Source organism: Aulostomus chinensis, chromosome 23, assembly GCF_037954235.1.
Source record: "Aulostomus chinensis isolate RoL2024-O1b breed Wild chromosome 23, RoL_Achi_v1.0, whole genome shotgun sequence".
NCBI classification, from domain to species: domain Eukaryota; kingdom Metazoa; phylum Chordata; class Actinopteri; order Syngnathiformes; family Aulostomidae; genus Aulostomus; species Aulostomus chinensis.
Genome location: NC_141342.1, coordinates 10,533,345 through 10,555,367, shown reverse-complemented (window position 1 = coordinate 10,555,367; position 22,023 = coordinate 10,533,345). Strand labels below are relative to the sequence as shown.

Genomic DNA, 22,023 nt, shown 5'->3' with positions numbered 1-22,023 from the left:
AAGTTCTTCAGTGAATCGTATTTTCCGGGTTAACTTATCGTCACTAAGTAAAAAACACATTTTAAAACGAATCACATCCTAATCACTCATCAGATTTGCTTCGAAATAAAAAAAAAATTCATCAACAAAATTATTCCGCGGAAGTAGCGTGATGTAAGTTCCTGTGTAGATTCTCCGATGTCCTGAAGTAGTATTTCATTCCGCTTCTCGTGAAGGTTTGTAATCACAGTAGTGTTTACCACACAAAGTGTGCGCATACATATTGACTGTACTATGTTATCTGTGCATCGATGGCATTCGAAGAAGATTTTCTGCCTCCACATATTAAAAGCGCTGATCAAAGAGCGCCGTTTAGCTAATCACTCCGGAGAATGAACGTTAGCATTAGCATTCCTCGCTTTAGCAAGCTGGCTAATGTACGATAACTTAAGTAGAAATGCAATTATAAACTGGTCCTTCACCTTCCTTGCAGCTTTTGGTAAATTGTCAGTCAGCCTAAAACTACGGGAACTCATATTTGCATATAAATACAACTGGAGTGATTTAACAATTGTGAAGAACCGGTAGTCTTGCGTTAGCTATGGAAGGAAAAGCTAAGGCCCTTAGTCCTTTAAACAAATGAATGACTTCCGTTGAAATAGTATATTTATTGTTGTTAAAAGCGGTACCAACATGATTTTATGCTACGTAATGTTTGATCTCTTTCAGGGGAAGGAAAGATGTCAGGTACCGGGGGAGGAAAACGTCCTTCAGGAGGGGACAGTCCCCCTGGTCCACCTGAGAAGAAAAGCAAAAAGGAGGAGAAGACCACCACCACTCTTATTGAGCCCATACGCATAGCTGGAGTCTCCTCTACTGTGAGTTGCTTTGTGTCTATAACCACATTAGTAATCCAATGTAGCCTATTAGACTCCTAGCACACAGTTAATAAATAGTTTTGCTCATGTTTTTTTCTGTGCAGGAGGAAATGGACATGAAAGTGCTCCAGTTTAAGAATAAAAAGCTGTGCGAGCGCTTGGAGCAGAGACAAGCCATGGAGGATGAGCTTCGAGAAAAAATTGAAAAGTTAGAGAAGAGGCAAGCCACTGACGACACCACCTTGCTGATTGTTAACCGCTACTGGTCACAGGTACAGGACATTTTTTTAACCCACTTACACACACATTTCACCTGATCTCAAAAATACGTTTTCAAATTATGTGTAACATGTAATGCATTCATTTTAGCAAACCCTGAGAATTAATGTAGATTTTAATTTGTTTGTGTAGAAAGCCAAAAAAGAGTGATCTCGCAGTTCTCTGATTGCTGCCGTTGTTGAAGGAAAACTAACTGTGGTAATGCTTTATCCAAAGTATACACAAATTTTAACCCTTTCATTTCTTATGTGCAGTTGGAAGAGAATGTTCAAGTTCTTCGCAAACGTATTGAGCCAGAGGGTCCAGTGGCATCCACCCCTATTACACCCTCTGCTCCTCTCTCTGACCCTACACCTATGGAGCAAGAGTGTGTCGATATGGCTTCACCAACCTCTGTCGTGCCTCCACCTCCTCTCCCAGAGGCTCAGGCGGAGGGAGAGCCGCCAGAACAACAGGAGTGTCAGGCAGAGCATCAGGAGAGTCAACAGCAGCAGCAGCCTCCACCCCCTGATGGATCAGAAGAGATGTTGACATCTGCAGAACCGCCACAAGACTCTACTTCAGGTCTGGAGGGTATTTCTTTTTTTTTCTCCACAATTTTCTGGTAACTCTATTTGAAGTAAAGCGCTAACCTGAGTCTTATCATTCTCTTTGTTACGCTGCTGCTAGCTTTTTTGTCAGAGATGTGCTTCAAGCCCGTCTTTCTAAGAGAATAAAGAGTGTTAGAAAATGTCAAAATGATAATAATAATTCCAGCTTTCATAAACTGAAAATTAGGAAAAAAAAGGTTTGAAGAAGGTGCCTGTTTCTCTTGAAGAATTTATAATTTCATAAGCCTTAAGTGTGAAGTCTTTCATACATATTTTCTTGTCTATATGCTTTGTGTTTTTTTTTGTTTTTCCCCCTGAAAAAAAACAGTCCTGTGTGCAGAGACAGCACCACCCCCTCCTCCCCTAAGTGAAAATGCAAAGGGTTTCCTGACCACGCTGGAGCACAGCAGCGAAGAGGAGCTCACCTTACACCTCCAGGATCGCATGCAGTTCAGCAAGGAGGCCATCGCCTGCCTAGTGTGTGCCTTCGACAGGCTTCACAGCTGCATCGATGACATGTGCAAGCAGGTCCAGACTGCAGGTAACAACACAGAAATGATTTTGTAGCACGTGTGGAAACCCTAGATGTATATATTATATCTCACAGCATCACAAGTTGCTTGTGTAAATGAGAGCAAGATGTTTTGGTCCAACTGCTCTCTTAATTAGCCGCTACTAACACAGTCTTTATTGGCAGCATGTGAAGATGAGAGCCACTCCGACATCGTCAGCGTGAACCACACGCTACTGGAAGAGAACTGTCGATTGCGAGACCTGGCTACTCTGCTGCAGGGCAGACACCACAAGATGTCCATGGAGGTAAGACGTCCTTGGCACAGTTAGTTAATTTGGATAGCGATATGAGTGTGATTCACACAAGAATGAAACTGAAAAAAACTTTTAAAAAATCACATGTTAGATTTCTGGTTGTTTGATACTAATGTGATGTTGACAATTTAAAAAGGCAGAATTCTGCTGTAAAGGTGCAGCGCGAGCCAGCACACGTCATAGTTTTCCAGCAAGTAATTTTCAAAAAAGGCAGCAGTTGCCTCCATGCATATTATCATTTAATAACTTAGTTATTGCATTTACAAGGTGAATTTGAATCATGTTATGAACTTTCTGTGTGGACTTGTCAAACATGAGGTTTTGTCTCATATTTGGCCTTGTGAGTTGTTATCTGGCACTACCCAGTCCTCTTCAGAGTTGACTCTGCTCTCATGCCATAATTTGCTACACTGACGGCCTTCACACCCAGCAGACTGGAGTGAAAGCAGCCAACTGAATCATACTGTGACCTCAAGATCCAACTGAAATCTTATTCAATCATGAGATACTGGAAGATTCACACCTGCTGATGAAATCGCTGTCATGGCATTGCAGTACAATGAGTTGGTGGACAAGGTGACCAGCTCTGAGACCAAGGTGTCTGAGATGGAGACGACGGTGGAGGACCTGCAGTGGGACATTGAGAAGCTCCGGACTAGAGAACAGAAGCTTAACAAACACCTAGCAGAAGCCATGGAGCAGGTGCGGTGCATGATGTCGTCCGTATTAAAGTGGCCGGGCTTTCTCTCTTGCGTACAGTGATAAAGTTCGACAGCTGCTCTCGCTGATGCGCATCCTGTCATAGGTAGATCTGATGTTTGTTTATATTTGAGTTCTTTCTTTTAACTTGTGCTTTACAATGTGTTGCCTGCAGCTGAAGTCTGGATACAGCAGCACTGGCAGTTCAGGTGGGCTGGCTGGAGGCCAGATTACACTAAACATTCAGAAGGTGAGCGTTCAGTAACAATATCTAAGATGCAAAGTTGTTCTTTTTGCGCACATCTGGTAACTTGTGGTCTTTTATTTTTCATCTTAGTTTGAGAGTCTTAATGCAGAGTTGGAGCACAACCAGGAGTTGGCTAACAGTCGCATGGCTGAGTTGGAGAAGCTGCAGGTGGAGCTGCAGGAGGCTGTGAGGGAGAGCGAGAAGCTCAAGGTGACGACCTCATCACTGAAACTTAGACTTCGTTAACACTTAACCTGTGTGTCAGGAGCCCAGTTTGTAATCTTCTGCCTAATCTGTACCTGAAGCTGTCTAGAGCTTGGGTAGAATTCAGCCTTGTCTTCTGTCCTCCTTTCTTTGTGTGTTTAGATGGACTTGCGCAATATTCCAGAAGAGGTTGTGAAGGAAACCCTGGAGTACAAATGTCTACAGTCCCAATTCTCCCTGCTGTACAATGAGTCCCTGGGGGTGAAAACCCAGCTGGATGAAGCGCGAGCCCTCCTGCTCACCGCCAAGAATGCCCACCTCAGACAGATCGAGCACATGGAGGTAAATTCGATAGATCAAAGAAAGAGCAGATGAAAAATAAAGGCAGTTCTGCTTCAGATCTTTGATATATGTTGTGGCTGGTTGTTACTCTTCCAACGAAATGTCTCAACTGTGCAATTTTTTGACCGAGCAACTTAAAATTGGGTGTACTTCGGTGTTACTACGACTGCTCTGCAACATGATCAACAATCCCTCGATGTTTATTATCAGAGCGATGAGCTGTCCCTCCAGAAGAAGCTGCGGACTGAGGTCATCCAGCTGGAGGATACCCTGGCCCAGGTGCGCAAAGAGTATGAGATGTTGCGCATCGAGTTTGAGCAAAACCTGGCCGCCAACGAGCAAGCAGGTAGCTTTGAAATCAGAGACGGAGGATAGTGATCCTGTTAATATATGTACAATAAAAGCATCAAATCATTGTAATGCAAGGAGACACACTCATGTACAGAGCCATATTCTGATTCATAACTCGGTACCAAGCCATTATGTTGTGTTTTGTCTGGCTTTCATCTTCTTGTCAGGGCCAATCAACCGGGAGATGCGACACTTGATCAGTAGCCTTCAGAACCACAACCTGCAGTTAAAGGGTGACGTGCAGCGCTACAAGAGGAAGTTGCGAGAAACACAGATGGAGATCAATAAGGTAAAGGATTTTATGATGGTAAAATGGAGCTGTGTGTCATTTTTATTAAAAAGTTCCTCTACTTGAACGCATTTCATATTGAGTGTCAGCGATGTCATAATTCTTAGGGTTTCCTTTTGATTTTAAGTTGCGGTGCCAGAGTAGCGACCCAGGGGTTTTGATTCTGGAGGAGACGACGAGCGACAGCATCGACGTGAAGAAAGAGGAAGATGAGGACCAAGAGGAGGAAGAGGAGAGGAGGAAGGAACTGGAGAGGCAGCGAGCCCGGGAGAGAGAGAGGGAAAGGGAAGCCGAGCGGGAACGAGAGAGGGAGCGTGAGAGGGAGAGGCAGCGCAGCGACGAGCTGAAGAGGAAGGACTCAGACACTCTGAAGATGCTCAGAGTTGAACTCAAGTAGGTCAAAACAGTCTATAAGTGGACATCTGAAGCAGCTGGACAATGGACATTAACAGAGTCCAGTAGTTTTTTGTTCAGGTTGCTCTCTTAGTATACCGCCACATGAAGCAAACGTGGGTGTAGAGAACCTGTGCTTCCCACACAGATGAAGCTACTGATGAAATCTTTTTGTCCTCTGACCCATGTTACTCATCAGGAAAGCCCAGGAGTCCCAGAAGGAGATGAAGCTCCTGCTAGACATGTACAAGTCAGCTCCAAAAGAGCAGAGGGACAAAGTGCAGCTCATGGCAGCTGAACGCAAATCCAAAGCAGAGGTCTGTTTTTTATCTTTTCTTTGAATCCTACTTTTGCACATTTCCTTTCATCGCATGAAGCAAATGGATTGCAGCACAAAACAATGACAGCAGACGACACTCCGCGCTATATAAACACCCCCCACCACCTTTTTAATATCATACCTCCCCAGGTGGATGAGTTGAGAATGCGAGTACGAGAGCTGGAGGAGAGGGAGAGGAAGGAAAGCAAGAAGCTGGCTGACGAAGATGCCCTTAGGAAGATCCGAGTGGCGGAAGAGACCATCGAGCATCTGCAGAAGAAACTCGCCGCCACCAAACAGGTACGTGTGTTCCGCATATTAAACCTCCCGGAGCATCCAAGCACTCGCCATGTAGCTGGTAGGCTCATATCCCAACAGGGCTGAAAAATCCGCATTAAGTTCCATTTTGTCAACTTTTTTTTTTTTTTTTTTTTTAACACAGCTGCATTTCACACATATGTGGTTTTGTAGTTGACAAAGCAAGCGAAGCGACTCGAGTGTTTTGACCCCGCAAGACACAAGAGGAACAAGGAGGCCAATGTGTGTCAGGAGGACACCAGACATGAACACAGAAATAAACCGTGTGTTTTCAGAGTGAAAGTAATGTTTTGAGTTTCTTGAGAGGGAAGTTCTAATGTTAGACGACCAGAGGGGAACTGAAACAAGAGGCGTTGACCTTGAATTTGAATGCGACCATCTGGGCAACGTCATGAGCGTCTGGCTGCTTTTGTGTGGCCTGTAGTGATCATTCAGCAGTATTTTCCTTTTTTATTTCACCATGATCTCGAGATGAGTGGTTCCAGCCACTGAAATCACAGCTTCACAAAACGATCGCATCAATTATTTGACCGTCACTGCAAAGGGAAGATAGCGTTGTAAGAACTGGACAGAACATTTTGTAGTTGCCTTTAAAAAAAATATATATATATATATATAAGAGGCAACCATTGTTCATGCTCTGGCTTTTACACGTGCCGATGCTTGTTCTTTTGGAAATCCGCATCTTTAAAGCCGTAACATTTGCAGCACCGCGGTTCAGATGTCTCCATTCCCTCGAATAGGTTTTTTTTCCCCCAAGATTTTTACAGCTCTCGTCACAAAAAGGTTGCAAAGTCTTTTATCTGTTGTATCTGTTTAAAGTCACACGGACGTAAACTTAAAGTCCTGCTGTCAAGATGCACGTGATAACATTTTTTAGAGTCAAACTATCAACTGTTTTGTCATTAGTTGAATGAATGAATGAATGAATCGGCCTCACTAAGCAAGATGTAATTATTTCAGAATTTCCCTCTGGAGGATTATCTTGTACGATTTTTTTTCTGGGGAAAGCGTTGACATTTCCTACCCGTGTGCTTACCAGATCACCAAAATTCTAAAATAAGACGCTGCCAGGGCCTAAAGCCGTATGTCATGTCATTTCTATGATTTTTTTTTTTTTTTTAGGTTGTTTTTTTTCCTTAACCCTATTAAACTAAACTAACAGCGAAAGGCAAAGGTGAATTTATAGCAGAAACGTTTCATGCAACTTAGATAACGGAATCTCCAAACATAATCTAACACATGCAACAGATTAATGCAAAGCAACGTGAACATTCTTACTTGGCAAAGATGGATTTGACTTTGGAGTCAGAGCTCTTGCTGTAATAAAGGAGGGGGGTGGGGTTGGGGGTACGCTATAAATGACCATGATAACATTTAACAGGAAAAATGGGGAAACGGGACTTTGGGTGGGAGCAAAATCATCTTGTGTGCGTCACTGATAAATTCTAAGCATGTGAAATGCCTGTCACATCCAAGCGAACTCCCTTGCTGGCGGTATCTCGTAAATGCTCCGACTCGTATTGGATATCATTGGTTGAAGAGAAACGCCGGCGATATGACAGCACGCTGCCACGGGACGTAACATATAAAAATGATGATTGGACTGGGGTCAAATGTCGTTGCAGCAATGTTGTTGTGATTGTGAAACTTGAGCTGCGTGTATAGTGGATCCACCCAGATTAGATAATGTCATACTCCTTGTCACGATAACATTCAGCTGCTGACCTTCATGCTATATTAAATATGACAAGTCTCAGGTTTAGAGGCTTATTAGTTGATACAAATCACGTTATCCCAGTCTCCCAAGGTGTCTTTTTCTTTACTCTGGCACAGAATATCACTGCAGCTCTCTGAGAATGCAATTAAACCGAACGCAAGAAGTGACAAAGAAATGCAGAAGTGTTGTTCAACGGTTCCGTACAGTTTTAATGAGTAAAAAGGAGACAGATGTTGCGACCTAATAGCCTGCAGCACCTCAGTCTTGGGAGGTCTAGCAGAACGTAACAGAAAGCAAAACACAGACTGGGTTCGTACTCACTTATCTGAATCTTCACTTTTTTCGCTGTCTAACCTGCTACAAAGTACAATGGCTAGAGTGTTTGGGATTTGGATGTTTTCGATTTGTTCCGCCAGCTGCCAAAATTCTGCTTTGCATGATGACAGATTGCCAAAACGATCCAATAAACAAGCTACTTGAGAGTTCATATGACTCTTGTTTATTGGCGCTCGCTTGCCTGCATGCGAGGAGCATGAAAGCATGAAACAAGACGAGGCGAACACAGCAAATGAAAGGCGTTTTTGGGGGGAGTTTGTTCAGGGCACACGAGACAATCCAGGTGTAGGGGCACCTCAAAATGCAAAGAGGCTAACGAGGATGGAGCGAATCCCATCAGGGAAGATGATGAAGGCAAGTGGAGGCTTGTTCTTAGCGGTCTGAACACAGCCAAAAAGCGCATCATTTCCTTGTGTTGAGTGGTGATCCGGTTTTGAAATGAAACTGAAGTCGGCCCTCATCCAGGTTGAACAGCAGATGAAGTGTCTTAGTTCACTGACACCTATGCATCTTTTGAGGAGGAGGAAGCCCTGCTGAGCGAGATGGATGTAACGGGTCAGGCCTTCGAGGACATGCAGGAGCAGAACAGCCGACTGTTGCAACAGCTGAGGGAGAAAGACGACGCCAATTTCAAGCTGATGAGTGAGCGAATTAAATCAAACCAGATCTACAAGCTGCTGAAAGAGGAGAAAGAAGAGCTGGCCGACCAAGTTCTCACATTTAAAACCCAGGTGAGGTGTTTTTTTTTTTCCCTTTTTTCTTTTTTTACATGTGAAAATCTGTTGATGTGTCAGCACCAACTGTTCGCCGCCGCCGCTAGGTGGACGCCCAGCTGCTGGTGGTTCAGAAGCTAGAAGAGAAAGAGGGCATTCTCCAGAGCACGCTGGCCACGCTGGAGAAAGAGCTGACCGTCCGGACTCAAGCACTAGAACTCAACAAGAGGAAGGTGAGAGGAGAAATGCCATCTTCTCGAGTCACGGGATGATTTCATTGCTGCCAGATGTCTGAGACACACAAAGCAGGGTTGTGAGTTCAGGTGCTTGTGGGAAACACTGAGTCTTGATTTGAGGTTTGGTTGCCTCAAAACAGTGTCCTAATGAATCACTGGGCTCTATTATTGGAGGAAGTAGTCACACAAGTATTCAAGTCCTTTCCTCTGTGATATTTTTTTTGGGAATTGTATGCAGAATTTTGCATTGAGTCACAGCTGGAGTCAGGCCGAGATGAAAAAGTGCAGTTTTTAACCTTTTAAGTGTGGATCCTAAGGTCATATGCAATTTGACCAAGATGACACTTTCACTTTGTGTCAAAATTCAATCATTCCCATTTGTACAAAAATATATGATGCACTCTTACATAATCATGTACCAAAAAATATCAAGACATCCCCCCATAAATCAACCTCAGAGTTATTGTGCCTTTACTGTGCGTCGCTGTTCTGTATAAACGGCAAAGACACGGGGGGGGGGGTGTCTGGGTTGCCCCTCCACCTTTGGAGCGACGTCTGTGTAAACGGGATAGCCCAGCCGGTGGGTCGGGGCTGTTACGTTTGATGACGTGTACTTATGCGACCGCAGAGATATGACGTGTCTCATCCCAGCATTTCACCGCCAGCATCCAGGATCCAGGTAACCAGCATCCAGCTTGAAGAATCTGGCCGCCGGCAGCGTAAACGCATCAATGCTCCGTTCACACACATTCACCAAACCCTACTGCCGATGTCATTATGCGTCTAATCTTTTGGGCCCAGGTTGCTGATTCTGTGTCTAACCAATGGCAGGTCATTGCTAGATTTTCCAGTGCTGCTCTGACACCAGGTCTCGGTATACAAACAGCTTTAGGACAATCCTGTCTAAGATTTGTAGAAAACACCTAAAAGCTGAAGAGTAGTGGAAGGACCAAGCAGGAGGCTAAAGAATCAGGACACAACTGTTAATAAGCTGTGGCCTCAAGGGTTCAGTGTGAGGTCTAATGGGAGCGTTTTGAAACTCCATGCAAAGTGCACAACAAGCACTTTGTTCCTTAAACGATTCGTTGCTGTTTGCAAAGACGACTTGCATTAAAAAAAAAGACACCACCGCGGCACTAGAAGCGTAAACCCCCCCCCACCTCTGATTTCATTACTTGCACTTACTGCTCGCTCCAACAAGCTAATCGCCAGCTAGCACAAGCGCAAGAATGCCTTGAAATGTCCCGACAAAAAACACTGAAATACAGCCAGAGGGCAGCAGCTCTGCGGAAAGTGTCTCCACCGTACATGTCTCGTGGCCCCTGAATGATGATTGAGCCAGATTCATTTTGTGTGAGTCTATATTTCGTTTTGTTTTTTTAAGAGAAATGCTGCAGACTATCTCTGTTTCAAGCTGGTGGGCTTCCATTACCCGAACATCCCTGCCAACCAACTAGAGTTCAGCCATCAGTTGCCTGTTGTAACGCTGATTGTTTTCCCCTCCGGCGGGTGTGCGTAGGTTCTGTCTTTACGTATAAATGTCTTCAAGCTCACATACAATAGTTAGCTAGCTAGCAAAAATGGAACGTTGGTTTTGGCGCCACCTCAAAACTCTCATTTTCTTTCCCCGAAATACCCTGGTAGAGAAAAGCAGGATGGGTGACAGCTCCAGGCATTAGAGCAGACGATGGGCTTTGTCACGTTGATTAGACACGCTCTGGATACGCCCACTTTTCAGCGTCCCAATCAAATTCCCCCCTTTCGCCATTATTTTCCACCTTCTGTACTTTTTCTCTCAGAAATACGCATCAATAAAACTTTCAGACACTCTCAAACTGCTGTTTCAGTCCTAAAAGGTTGATGAGTTGCCGTTAACTTATTCTTGATTTCTTTTGCTTTAATTTTTCGAAGTTGGAACAGTATTACATTTGCAGTCTGCTAACAATTAAGTTCAAAGCGAATAAACATACAATAGGGGCTTCTTACTTCAGCTGAAGCTGCCGTGAAGCTATGAGGAGGACCTAAAATATCATCGTATGCTGTGGAAAATGCTTTTCAGAGATCAGTCCGTAGGAAATGCTATAAAACTTTCAAAAGCAACAGTGACGACATTTTTGGAGTTGAAGCTCAGAGTACATCAAGACGTTTTATCCCAGTTTACTGTACCACTACTGAATTACAGGTTTGCGATCTCAGCATTAGCTTGTTTTATTGAGTGTGTCTGCTTCCTTCCCTGCTGCAGGCAGTGGAGGCTGCCCAGCTGGCAGAGGACCTGAAGGTGCAGCTGGAGCACACGCAGGCCAAGCTGAAGGAGATCCAGGTCACAGTTGCTGAGAATCGCACCGCCCGCGAGAGGGAGAGCAGCAACCTTAAACGAGCGCAGGTACCAAGGATTCCAATTCAAACTCTCCAAGGAATTCCTTGAAGGTTTCCTCTGAACAAAAACAACAACAACAAAAAAAAAGGTCCTATTGGGAGTTTGTTAAAAAAAAAAAAATCTGTTCCTGATGTCTTCCAGGAGGACCTGTCGAGACTGAGACGCAAACTGGAGAAGCAGAAGAAGGTGGAGGTGTATTCTGACGCTGATGAGATCCTGCAGGAGGAGATTAATCAGTACAAGGTGAGAAGGAGAGGTGTTTATGACTCCAACTTGTTAGCGACAACGAGCTCTGCTTCTGGCACAGTAGAATGTTGTCAGACCACATCAGCCAAGAGCAAATGTGCGGTAATGCAAACCACCACTCTCGGTTCTGTTGATAAGTTAGCCTTCATTTATGTTTGCGAAGCACGTCTTTGGCCAGCGAATGAGCTCAAACCTTTTACAGAAATGTTCCGGTCTCACTGTGATTTAGGGGAAGAATCTAGTTACACCCTCAGATGAGTTACCATATAGTGTATAAAGGTAATAAAAGTGTTGGCAGATTCAGCTCATAAACAACGTATTTATGTGTTTCCAGGCCAAGTTGCGCTGCCCTTGCTGCAACACCCGAGACAAGGAGACCGTGCTCACCAAGTGTTTCCACGTCTTCTGCTACGAATGTCTCAAGATGCGCTACGATACCCGACAGAGGAAGTGCCCCAAGTGCAACTGTGCCTTCGGAGCCAACGACTTTCACCGCATCTACATTACATAATCGACGTCGTGACGGACGAGAGCAAACCAAAAGAGTGGAAGATGTTTTCAAGGAGGCTTCCCCCAGTTTTATCTCTCTGTGGAAAGACTCGATTTACTGCATCATTGCCAGTTGGTGACCAAACAGATAGTGACTGAGAGTGTTCTGTAGTTAATAAACACAGTTGTTTGTGCACATAGTGATACATGTCAAGCTGCTCTGCACTGTTTTTTTGTTTGTTTTTTTTTTTGTTTGGTTTCGTTTTTTGCTGTTCTTGCCAATGTTAAACATCCATACACAAACCGGCCCCACTTTGAAATCTTAAAGAGGTTATTTTAGATATTCTTGAATGTCTCAGAGCTGCAGTGATACGTTGATCCTCCTGAAGTGAAGCGCTTCTTTGAATTGTTTAGTCCTGCTGGTTTTGGAAATCCCATCAAGTCAGTGAATCTTAACTGGAAAACTCCAAAATTAAAAGAAGATGTCCTTTTTACAGGATGTGTAAAAACTATATCATGTTTTTAATATATAAAGTAAAACACCCAGAATTGTGTAACTTCTTTACTCTGGCTATAGTATTAAGAATGTCTGAGAGACGCCAGCTTGTTTGGCTCCCAGTCAGCACATACAGGAGAGTTTGGATCACCTTGGGCAAGGTCCTCAGTGTGTGTTCATCCTGTTGCCATGGTTCCTTCGGCGAGTTTGACACAACATCTGCAGCTTATAGTGCCTCATTACTGATGAAATCACTCCAGTGGAAAGTCAGCTCATATGGGTGTCCTTTGAGGGCTGCTCAGCTCCAGGTCCTCTCAGACCGCTCTCCTAAAGGTTAGTCGTGACAGTCGAGTACAAAAACATCTGTTCAACAACATGCGTCTAACCTCATTAAGCCAATGAAACTGCTTTTCCTCTGTTCGGATGATGTGAACTATTTACTGGGAAGTTTGGCGAGCGTCTGTTTGACGTTAGCTCTTGTGGGAAAGGCAGTTCACACCATGTAGCGCACAAAAAGTTCCAGGCTGTGGAGAGAGAGAGAGAGAGAAAGAGAGAGAGAGAGGGCGGGAGAAGGAGAGAGGTTTATCTGGCATTTGGGAACAGTTAAATAAGACTTCCAGGAGAATTTGCTATGGAGATGATTGGTGATAATAACAGTGGTTGTTTACTCGTATGAATGTAAATAAGCCTGCATAAATAAATGAGTAGTTTTCACTTGTGTGTTGTGATCATTCGCCTCTGAGCTATGATTCTCCAAAGATGAGACAATGCTGTGACAGGGGTCAACACCATAGCACTGGAGGCGGGAGGCCACTGGCTTTGTTATTGCATTCTTGCGCTGCTGCAGGAGGCTACACCCAGCCCCAGACATTAACACCATCACAACCACCACCCTGCGTCAGGGACACTCGTATTCAAATCTCTTACAGCAACTCCTTTTTTTTTGCACTCAAGCGGAAAACAGATCAAGCTTATCTAACTTTCAACAGACTTTCTCAAAGGTTTAAAAATGCAGATTTCTCTTGTGAATGTCATCTGTTTTTGCCTCAGTTGCTGTTCCTCTTCTTCTTTTTTTTTCTGTTTGGGACCAGAGACCCTTGCCAGAGACTTGTGTGTTTCTTGGCAGCCAGGCGGTAATGACGTCGACAGGCGTGGTAATAACAATGAGAACACGATTAAGTCCAGACTACTCTCTCTCTCTCTCTCTCTCTCTCTCTCTCTCTCTCTCTCTCTCGCCGTTTTAGTTAAAGAGGAGGAGGAGGGGGGAACGACAGGGTGTGACCATAAAATATAAAATATGTATCCAAACTCTTCTACCTGGGGTGACTTCACTGAAACGTTAAGTTGGAGTGAAACAAATGAAAGCACATTCTGGCTGTGGAGTTTCCTGAGTGCGTCCAGAGCCGTGTAGTGGATAGGAAATGACTCACAGCAGCTGAACTGTTAGCGTGGGTGTGTGCGCTATTAAAACAAGGCGCAGACTCGTCCGGGTGACTCACTCTGATGCTCGCTTTTCCATGTTGAACACCAGTACGGATTGTTAATCAGATGAACATTCGGGAATCGCTTAGCCGACAGCGAGCAACTTTTCACCCGCAGACATGATGGATTCTCACGCTCTTTGCGCGCTGTGCGGACTTATTCTGGCGGTTGTGAGCAGTTTCCACGGTGTTTGCGCACAGAAAAGTAAGTGATTTTTTTTTTAAACAACGTGAATTCAGGGTTGTATAACATGAAGCAGCGCTGCTGATCGCACGTCTAACTTGTGTGGTTTACAGTTTGGTGGTCTGGTTCCTATAATGGGGTCACATTTTGGGTCTGCTTATAGAGCCGCTTCCTTCACCGGGTGCTTTTCTCACCGGTTCCGCATTCCGATCGCCTTATTTCATCCATCTCTGGCCGAGAGGGACAGGCCACATGGAAGGGCGCACAGCTTGTGTCCATTTCCCTCAAAGACGCACACACACAGTCTCGCCAAAAAAACAACAAAAAAAAAACGGGGAAAATGAACCTCCTGAAGTTTGGATCGGATCCCAGCGGAGAATATTTGCTGAAAGATCATTTAATCAAGTCCCACAATTCACTTTTAACCAACTAAAAGCATCTATTCTACCAGTAAAGAGTCCTACATCTGCACATCAGCTGTTGATCCACCCACTTCATCCAATTTATGACAAAATGCAGCACCCACACACACCCAAAACCACCATTTGTGCTGCTACAAGCTGAGATTTCCCAAACTCCTTTGCTCTGTAACCCACTGGCTCCACATTTTTCCCTGTGTCATTTACCATGCTGACCCATAAGATGGCAGGTGGAAGTGTTGCCACTCATAAATGTGTGATAAGGTGTGTGTGTTAAATGTCCCGTTGAAAGGCTCCTCAGAGTTCCATCCAGGCTCGGCAGTACGGCTGGAAACAGTGTAATCACTTAAATCAGCAGTTTGATGTTGTGGCCTGAAAAAGCTCCACTCCTAAGATGTGGTTTGGATGAAGGTCATGAGGCGGTCAAGGCTCAGTGCCTTTTTGTGACCTTTTGAACTTTTTTGTGCAGGCGTGCAGCTGGACATGTTGGATGATGTAGAGCCGAAATACTCAAGAGAACAGAACCCGGTGACGCACTTTTAGTGTGACCAAGGCTATAAAATGAGTCAGTCCAGAGGGAGCCTCAGAGGGCCTGAACATACCCAGATAGTGAGACATTCCGGGTCAAAATACCTCAAACATGACTTTAGAGCAGGTGTTTTTCAGCTGCAGCTGGGTAAGACTGAAGAGAGACGAGACCAGCAGAAGAGTGAGGCATTTGTGATGTAGACGCTGGAGCTCATGCTTAAATGCTACCAGTCCTACTACAAATACTACAAAGGTTACAAAGTTCATTTTGGCTGTGTTCTGGTTTGGGGTTTGTTCTGTGTCCCAGAGCTCCTCATCTGCAGTCAGATTTGAAATACTCAGCAGATTGAAGAGTTAAATTTTTTTTGGGATTTCCCAGTCAGGTGCTTACAGAGTTAAAGGTCCAATGTGTAGAATTTGGGATTTATTTTTATTACCAGAAACAGAATATAACGTTCATAATATTGGTGACTGGTGTGTTATGATAACTCTCAACTAATGGTATTCTCACTCCTACGTTGTTTGATCTGGATTTTAAGACTTTTTTTCCCCCTATTCGAACCATAACAGCAGGTGCCTCAGATCACGGTCCAAACCTAACAACCAAAATGTGGTTTGACAGTAAGCTGTAGTCTAGGTCCAGGCAAGCCATCATGAAACCATAGAAGAAGAAAAAGTAGCGGAAGAGATGTCAAAATGAGCCAAGGTAGCACACAGAGAGGAGAGGAGATGTATTAGTTGAATAAAATTCTTTTTTTTTTCTCAAATGGAAAGGGTTTACCAAATTAATACGCCAATATAAGATGCTTGCTGGTCTATAAACAAAACTAAAGCTATACAATCTATCAAAATACGAGCCTTGGTGGAGACTTTCCTTGTTCCATATGTGTGAAAATGCGCATATGATCCTTGTGTTTTTGTAACCTTGATAATGAGCCCTTTCTGTCTCTACTATGAGCAGGTCCTCATCCACAGAACCTGCCATGCTGGATCTTAAGTAGCCCAGAATGGTAAAATAAAGTCTTAAACAATTTTGGTAACTTTGGCCTCAAACAAGCCCCCTGGTGTTCTGTTTTTAGTGGTACATTAAGCTTCATTTATTGTTGAATGTGTTTGCACAGCATCTCCCTGGTACAGCAATGTTTCTGCAGACCAGACATTGAGCTGTTAGCTGCGAGGCTAATGCTACGTCCATCCTAAGAATTGCTGCTGTTTATGTCACCCGCGGGCCACCTGCTGGCCACTTTCCTCTCTGTCTCTCTCTGTTCTCCCTCTGTTCTCCCTCTGTTCTCTCTCTGCTTTCTCTCTTTTCTCTCTCTGATCTCTAGGAATTTCAATAATGGGAAACCGGATGATTATTTCCTGTTTCCTTACTGTCTTTAACAATTGCTAACAAACCCACTTCCCTGTGGCATCAATAAAGTTTTCTGTTGTCTAATTCTGAAGAAGTGGTTACTGGTGTTGGGTTACAATTTTGTATAGAGAGAAAGTTGAGAAGTTAAAAGCAAATCAGCTTGCAGGCCACCGTAGGTCTTATCACACGGCTGGATAGGGAGGGGTGAATGATCGAGGTCTAAGAGTTCACCACTAGATGTCACCAGACAGACTTGAATTGCAGCAGAAGAGGCCTGGGTGTCTTGACTGTTGGTGCCTTCTGTAAACGAAAATAACAAAAAACAAAAAAGCAATCCTGCAGCCTCAAAATCCAAACTATACAAACATCTCACCTCAGTTTATAAGGCAGGCTTTCCCATTAATAAAAGCAAATGTTACCCAGATGACATCATTATGACATCAAAGGTTGTTGTTTTTTTTGCCAGGAGTGCTCCCTTCAGACCCGCATGCATTACATAATATGACCAGTCATATGAAGATCATGTACAAAGTTGTAGCTCTTTGTATCATTCACCTTTTCTTTTCAAAACTTTTCAAAGCAAACAATATCAAACATTGTATAGTATTGACCTGTTTGTCAGACAGGTTTTTAGTTACTACTTTAATTCTAATGTCCGCAGTTATGGAAAATAACATTTCAACATGTGCAGCCTGCAAAGACAAATACTAGTGCCTCCCCAGCTGACATAGGGCGAGAGGCGGGGTTCACCCTGGACGGGTCACCAGTCCATCGCAGGGCCATCAGGATCAATTAGGGGTTCAGTATCTTGCTCAAGGATACTTGGACATGGTCACCGGGGGAAGTGAGGATCGAACCAGCGACCCTTTGGCTGCTAGACAGCCACTCTACCTCAGAGCCATGCCAGCCCTGGATGTGAATATTCATTTCAAACTGACGCGCTCTTACAGATTAAAGATCTTGTGTGTACACTGAACAAAGCCTGATTAGCATTTTATCAATCACGTAGCTCCGGATTTCTTCCTCGTGTCTTTGATGGGTACCACTTTAACAATTGTTTCTTTCATCTCGAATGATGACGCCATTGACCTTTCATCTTTTCGGCTGAACTACGATAAAGTCCCAATTTTCACGACCTGGTATTGATGTTGTTATTGAGGGTGACACATATTCCAGCACATTCATCTAACTACTTCTGGTTTTACGTCAAACTGGCCTCTTTTAGTTTTGGTATTGCTCTCTGCGGTCTTGAAAGCAGCCGGTCTGAACTTGAAAATCACCACAAATATTGACTCAGTTTAGGCTGACGGTGGTTCCTTGTGATACTGGCAGCCAAAAAGGAAATACTGCGATGCAAATACATGAGTGGCACCAGGGAGGAAGAACGATTCTGATTATCTTATCTGTCAAATATCTGTTAACCGTTCCCCAGCACTGTCTGTCAGGTCTAGTGTTGTTTCACTCATCTTATTTGTCTTAGTTAGTTTTACAGTGGTAGTTTTTTTTCATGACATCATGGTTTGGTGGAGTTAGACCTCACCGAGTTAGCTCCAGACATCATAAAAACAAACAGTCTATTCAGCTCGCCGTTGTGCCCCCCATCTTCAGGCTCTTTATCATCTCAGGAAGTGCACAGATTTAATTGTTCATCCGTCTGGCTCTCATAAAAACAAGACAAGCCTTTTCACCGTGTCTACGCGAGTAAAGATGTTCTCTCCAAGCTAAACCGCCACCTTTTTTTTCTTTCTTTTTTTTTTCTCACAGACGCATTTGTTTATTCTCTGGAAGCGGCTCACATACAATTCAGCGGAAACACGATGAGAACACACATCCTGCTCTTCAGACGCTGCGTGCTGGTTTACTGAGTAATTCTCTTCTCGTGCAGTCAGTTGCATCAGCAGTGAAACCCAAAAGAATTTCCCAGTTTAATTTATAAGAAGCAGACAACCTCAAAAGTTCCTCACGTGTTCTGCCCAGTCACACTGCCAGCTGATTCTCACTGAGTGTGACTTATGTGATTTTGTTTTAATCAGAATCATATTTCAGTACTTTATCCTGTGAGGAATCATGAACTCGTGTGTTGCAGTGAATCACAACATGTATCATGAATAAGAGTTCACCTCTGCTGTCTTGTTTTGCTTTTTCTTTCCTTTTCTGTCTTTAGGTCAGTGTGGCAGCTCAGATTTTTGGAATTCTGATTTGGATGTTTGTGTGCCGTGTGCATCATGCAAGAAATACCCCAAGACCCCATCGTGTAACACATGTAAGACCCTGAATCAGACTGGGAAAATGTCAATTATTAGGTGTCTTTTGTATTAAAATGTGCTCTGAAACAGGTAAATCGGTGGAGGAGACACCAGATATGTGGAAACTGGCCGCAATCACCAGCTTCTCAGTGCTGGCCGTGGTGCTGGTCGGTGCAGCGTTGATTATTGGGATCATGGTGCATCGACGCAAGTCACACAAACGGCCGCTACGTGGTGAGATTTAATTTGAGTGATATTCAAAGCCCATGTAAACCATGTAGCAATTCTAGGAAAACACAAGCTTGTAAATCATCAATGTCATGTACTTTTTAAATGAAGCCTTTATCGTAGCATCATTAGTCATTATCTTTTGTTTAGAAACTATTTTAAATTTGCTTTACTTGACACATGCTGTTTCTTTTTTTATATACAGAACCGATTGAAGAAACTGCGGGGCCACTTTATCAAGCTTAAACATTTCAGTAGGTAACCCTTTCATTCAATGTAAGAGAAAATCTGTACCGTTAGTAATGCCAGTTAAAAAACAACAACATCAACTTATTGGGAAATACACTTACTTGCCATCCTAACCAAACCAGACAAGACGGATACCCACTGAAACCAAATGAATGCTAGTTAGCTTAGCATAGTGGACGGGAAGTGTTAGCATACCTCTCTCAAAGTAAACAAATACTCTTTTGTTCCACTTCTCTCTTTGTCTGCTCTAATATTGTTTTACATAACATCTTAGTGGAATAATTTCAAATTACACAATATTTTCATTCAAGTTTCAGATACACGGAACTACTTTCCTGACTTAACCGCAGGGCGTAGTGATTTTACGCAGCACCTCAACACCCCCATCGAGGACTAGAACAGCTACTTTTGCTCATGGCTGACTTTGTAAGACAGGATGATGATGGACAAACGTCTGGACAAACTAAAATCTTGGAACTCCTGAAATGTTTTTTTTTTTTTTTGACAGAGGTATGCTAACACTTTCCTTCCACTACCATTCAATTGTGCTAAGCTAACTAGCAGTGAGCCTGTCTCTGTGGGTCTTTGCTCCTGGAAAGAAGGGTATCTATCCTCTTGTCTGGCTCTGGGGAGGATGGAAAATGTCTTACTATGTTGGTTTAAGATTTCATGGTATATAAATCTTTTTTTTCGATTCTTAAAGAGATTAAAAACTGAACCAAGATTATTATATATACATATATATATATATATATATATATATATATATATATATATATATATATATATATATATTATTTTTTTTAGATGTGTTTGAATTCATTTAGAAAAAGAATCAGTGTGTCATTTAAATCATATTGACCAGCAGTTCTTTGGTAAACACAGCATGCCTGTGGTTGTGACTGTTCTGAGGTCAACATAACAGGAATGTAAAGTCCGTGTTGTGGCCTCTGCAGCCTCACCTTCCTCTGGAAACAGATGTGACAGAACCAAGCAAGGAGCGACTGCTTCGGAGCCGGGCGGAGGAACCTCTGGACCATGAACTGTATACTCTGACTGCAGGGTATCTCTTGGCAGGACATGGATCATTTTAATTTATTTAACTGTTCAGTGAAGAGATGTGCTCAGTTCTCATGTTCGTATGGTGACCACACGGAGAAACTCTTAGTAGGAATAGTAACATTATATTAGTGGTATCATTTATATGTGCCTTTATATTCCACTTAATTGAGATTTGGATCTGGAAGAACTTTGTGGAGTTACAGATATTCAGAAAGTAGACTTTATTCAGAGAGACCTGCATTGTTGTCCAGCAGGACTCAGATGAATGTAACACAGCTACTGCTACCTGCTGGGCGGCGGGGTTAGATGGGGTTTATTTTCTGACCGTTCACAACAGCGACCTCTTCCTGAAAAACCACCAGCGAGCAAGATATACTGTTCGGCACATTAAGGCCATTTGAATGTAGCTACTATGTTAGGTGAAATGTATTTTAGCCTCCCTGCTAGTACCTCTGTGTAAATCGGAGTTATTGATAAAGGGAGACTCACGCGCTGTTACTGGAGCCCCTGAGACCACCACAGACCCTCCATCACAGGTTGTTACAATACTGTTTCTCGTCGCTTCTTTGTAGGAAGCGTTAGCTGGACTTTTCTTCTACTATGACGCCACAACTCATGTGTTATTGTCCCAGTGGTGAATAACACACTGGAATATCAGCACTTGTAGGACAAGATGTTTTAAACACTAGACATATAATCCCAAACTGTGGGAATATTGTACTGTAGTGAAGAAACCCACGGTGTTTTAGTTTACTAACTCTGATCTGTTGAATCATTTCAGATTCTGTTTCAGTCTGTTTTTGACATTGAAACCAGAGACTCACAGTGGGCAAGGCTGTTGCTTTGTTTTGTTTTTTAATAGTTCACAGTGTTTTTTTGTTTTTTTTTTAAATCCTCAAGCCCTCATGCATTATATCTTCACGGAGAATCCTGGAGACAATTCCAGTGACTGACAACGTTTCAGGTCAGAGTTTGGTTCTGACTGCTTGCCCTCTGGTAGCATTTTTTTTTTTTTGGTTGTTATTTATTTTAAAGTATCTTGCAATGTTTTGTTGCATCAATTGCCAGGTACAAGCACATTTATTTTGAAAGGGACTCCAGTGAAGATTAAGAAACTTCCGCCAGGCCAGCCGACAATTTTACTGAGCAATAACTAACATTTTCTGCCTATTCTTCCTTGCTTTCTTTTTCTAATTGTATATACTGTACATGCACTGGCTTCTTTTTACTTAATGCAATCTTATTAACTGCTTTGTGTACCAAATGTTATTTTCACAATAAAATTGACATCTTTCGATAATAATACAAGCCTCGTTCATCTGCAGATGCTTCCAAATCCCATGCAACTTTTTTTTTTTTTTTTTTAAAGGGACAGTACACGTCAAATTCAAGAAATCATCCATCTGGATCATTTTTGATTTGGAAATATATAGATGTCTGCCTTCCCTCAGATAAAATTGAATGTGAGCGCATGTGTCTTAAAAGGACCAAAGTGCCCAATTAAAGAGAAAATAAAGTAACATTCAGCACTGTCTCTTCCCAGAAATCACGGTCCGCTTCCTCACGATAATACACAGACCTTGTTGCACGTGATTTATAGAGGCACTGGGAGGTGTTGTTTGGTCAAAAGAAAATAGTTCCCACATGAAACTGATTGAGTTTCTCCATGTTTTTTCTCTCTCGGCTGTTTAAGCACCACGAGGCAAATATCGTCATCTTTCATTGAATTAAATAGAAGGCAGATATCTACAAGAAAATTTGGCAACACATCCCGAACAGCAGCAGCTACTTTGGTATGTCATCACGGGGGGGGAGAACATGTGTAATTAATGATGTTAATTACAGCAGAATAGGATCGTAATCCAATCAGTTACGCCCGTTTACCTGCTACACTGCTGAGGAAATGTGGATAAGAACAGGTTAGAGATACTAGATTTCTTTTG

The 22,023-nt window shown here is 43.1% G+C and overlaps 2 protein-coding genes across 5 annotated transcripts; both read left to right on the top strand.

The window, feature by feature from the left end:
- Positions 1–11: 11 nt before the first annotated feature.
- rnf40 (ring finger protein 40) lies at positions 12–13,030 on the top strand. 2 transcript variants are annotated; one of them, XM_086195731.1, is made up of 20 exons: positions 12–215; positions 709–857; positions 962–1,129; positions 1,391–1,700; positions 2,055–2,267; positions 2,424–2,545; positions 3,110–3,256; positions 3,429–3,503; positions 3,591–3,710; positions 3,867–4,046; positions 4,257–4,392; positions 4,565–4,686; positions 4,814–5,079; positions 5,279–5,396; positions 5,549–5,698; positions 8,294–8,503; positions 8,593–8,718; positions 10,964–11,104; positions 11,240–11,341; positions 11,679–13,030. In XM_086195731.1, exons 2-20 carry the CDS (start codon positions 720–722, stop codon positions 11,853–11,855), a joined length of 3,021 nt encoding a protein of 1,006 aa, XP_086051857.1. In that variant the 5' UTR covers positions 12–215; positions 709–719; the 3' UTR covers positions 11,856–13,030. The 2 variants fall into 2 exon arrangements, with proteins under 2 accessions (XP_086051857.1, XP_086051856.1); XM_086195730.1 differs by having other exon boundaries at positions 15–215; positions 8,291–8,503.
- A 556-nt stretch (positions 13,031–13,586) lies between these two features.
- On the top strand, positions 13,587–21,463 carry LOC147239481 (tumor necrosis factor receptor superfamily member 12A). 3 transcript variants are annotated; one of them, XR_015111625.1, is made up of 6 exons: positions 13,587–14,015; positions 18,460–18,558; positions 18,632–18,775; positions 18,975–19,023; positions 19,330–19,528; positions 19,975–21,463. XR_015111625.1 is itself a non-coding variant. In XM_086196039.1 (5 exons), the coding sequence occupies exons 1-4, from the start codon at positions 13,931–13,933 to the stop codon at positions 19,013–19,015; spliced, it is 369 nt and encodes a 122-aa protein (XP_086052165.1). In that variant the 5' UTR covers positions 13,587–13,930; the 3' UTR covers positions 19,016–19,023; positions 19,904–21,462. The 3 variants fall into 3 exon arrangements, 2 of the variants coding, with proteins under 2 accessions (XP_086052165.1, XP_086052164.1); XM_086196039.1 differs by lacking the exon at positions 19,330–19,528 and having other exon boundaries at positions 19,904–21,462; XM_086196038.1 differs by lacking the exon at positions 19,330–19,528 and having other exon boundaries at positions 13,591–14,015; positions 19,975–21,458.
- Positions 21,464–22,023: the final 560 nt, after the last annotated feature.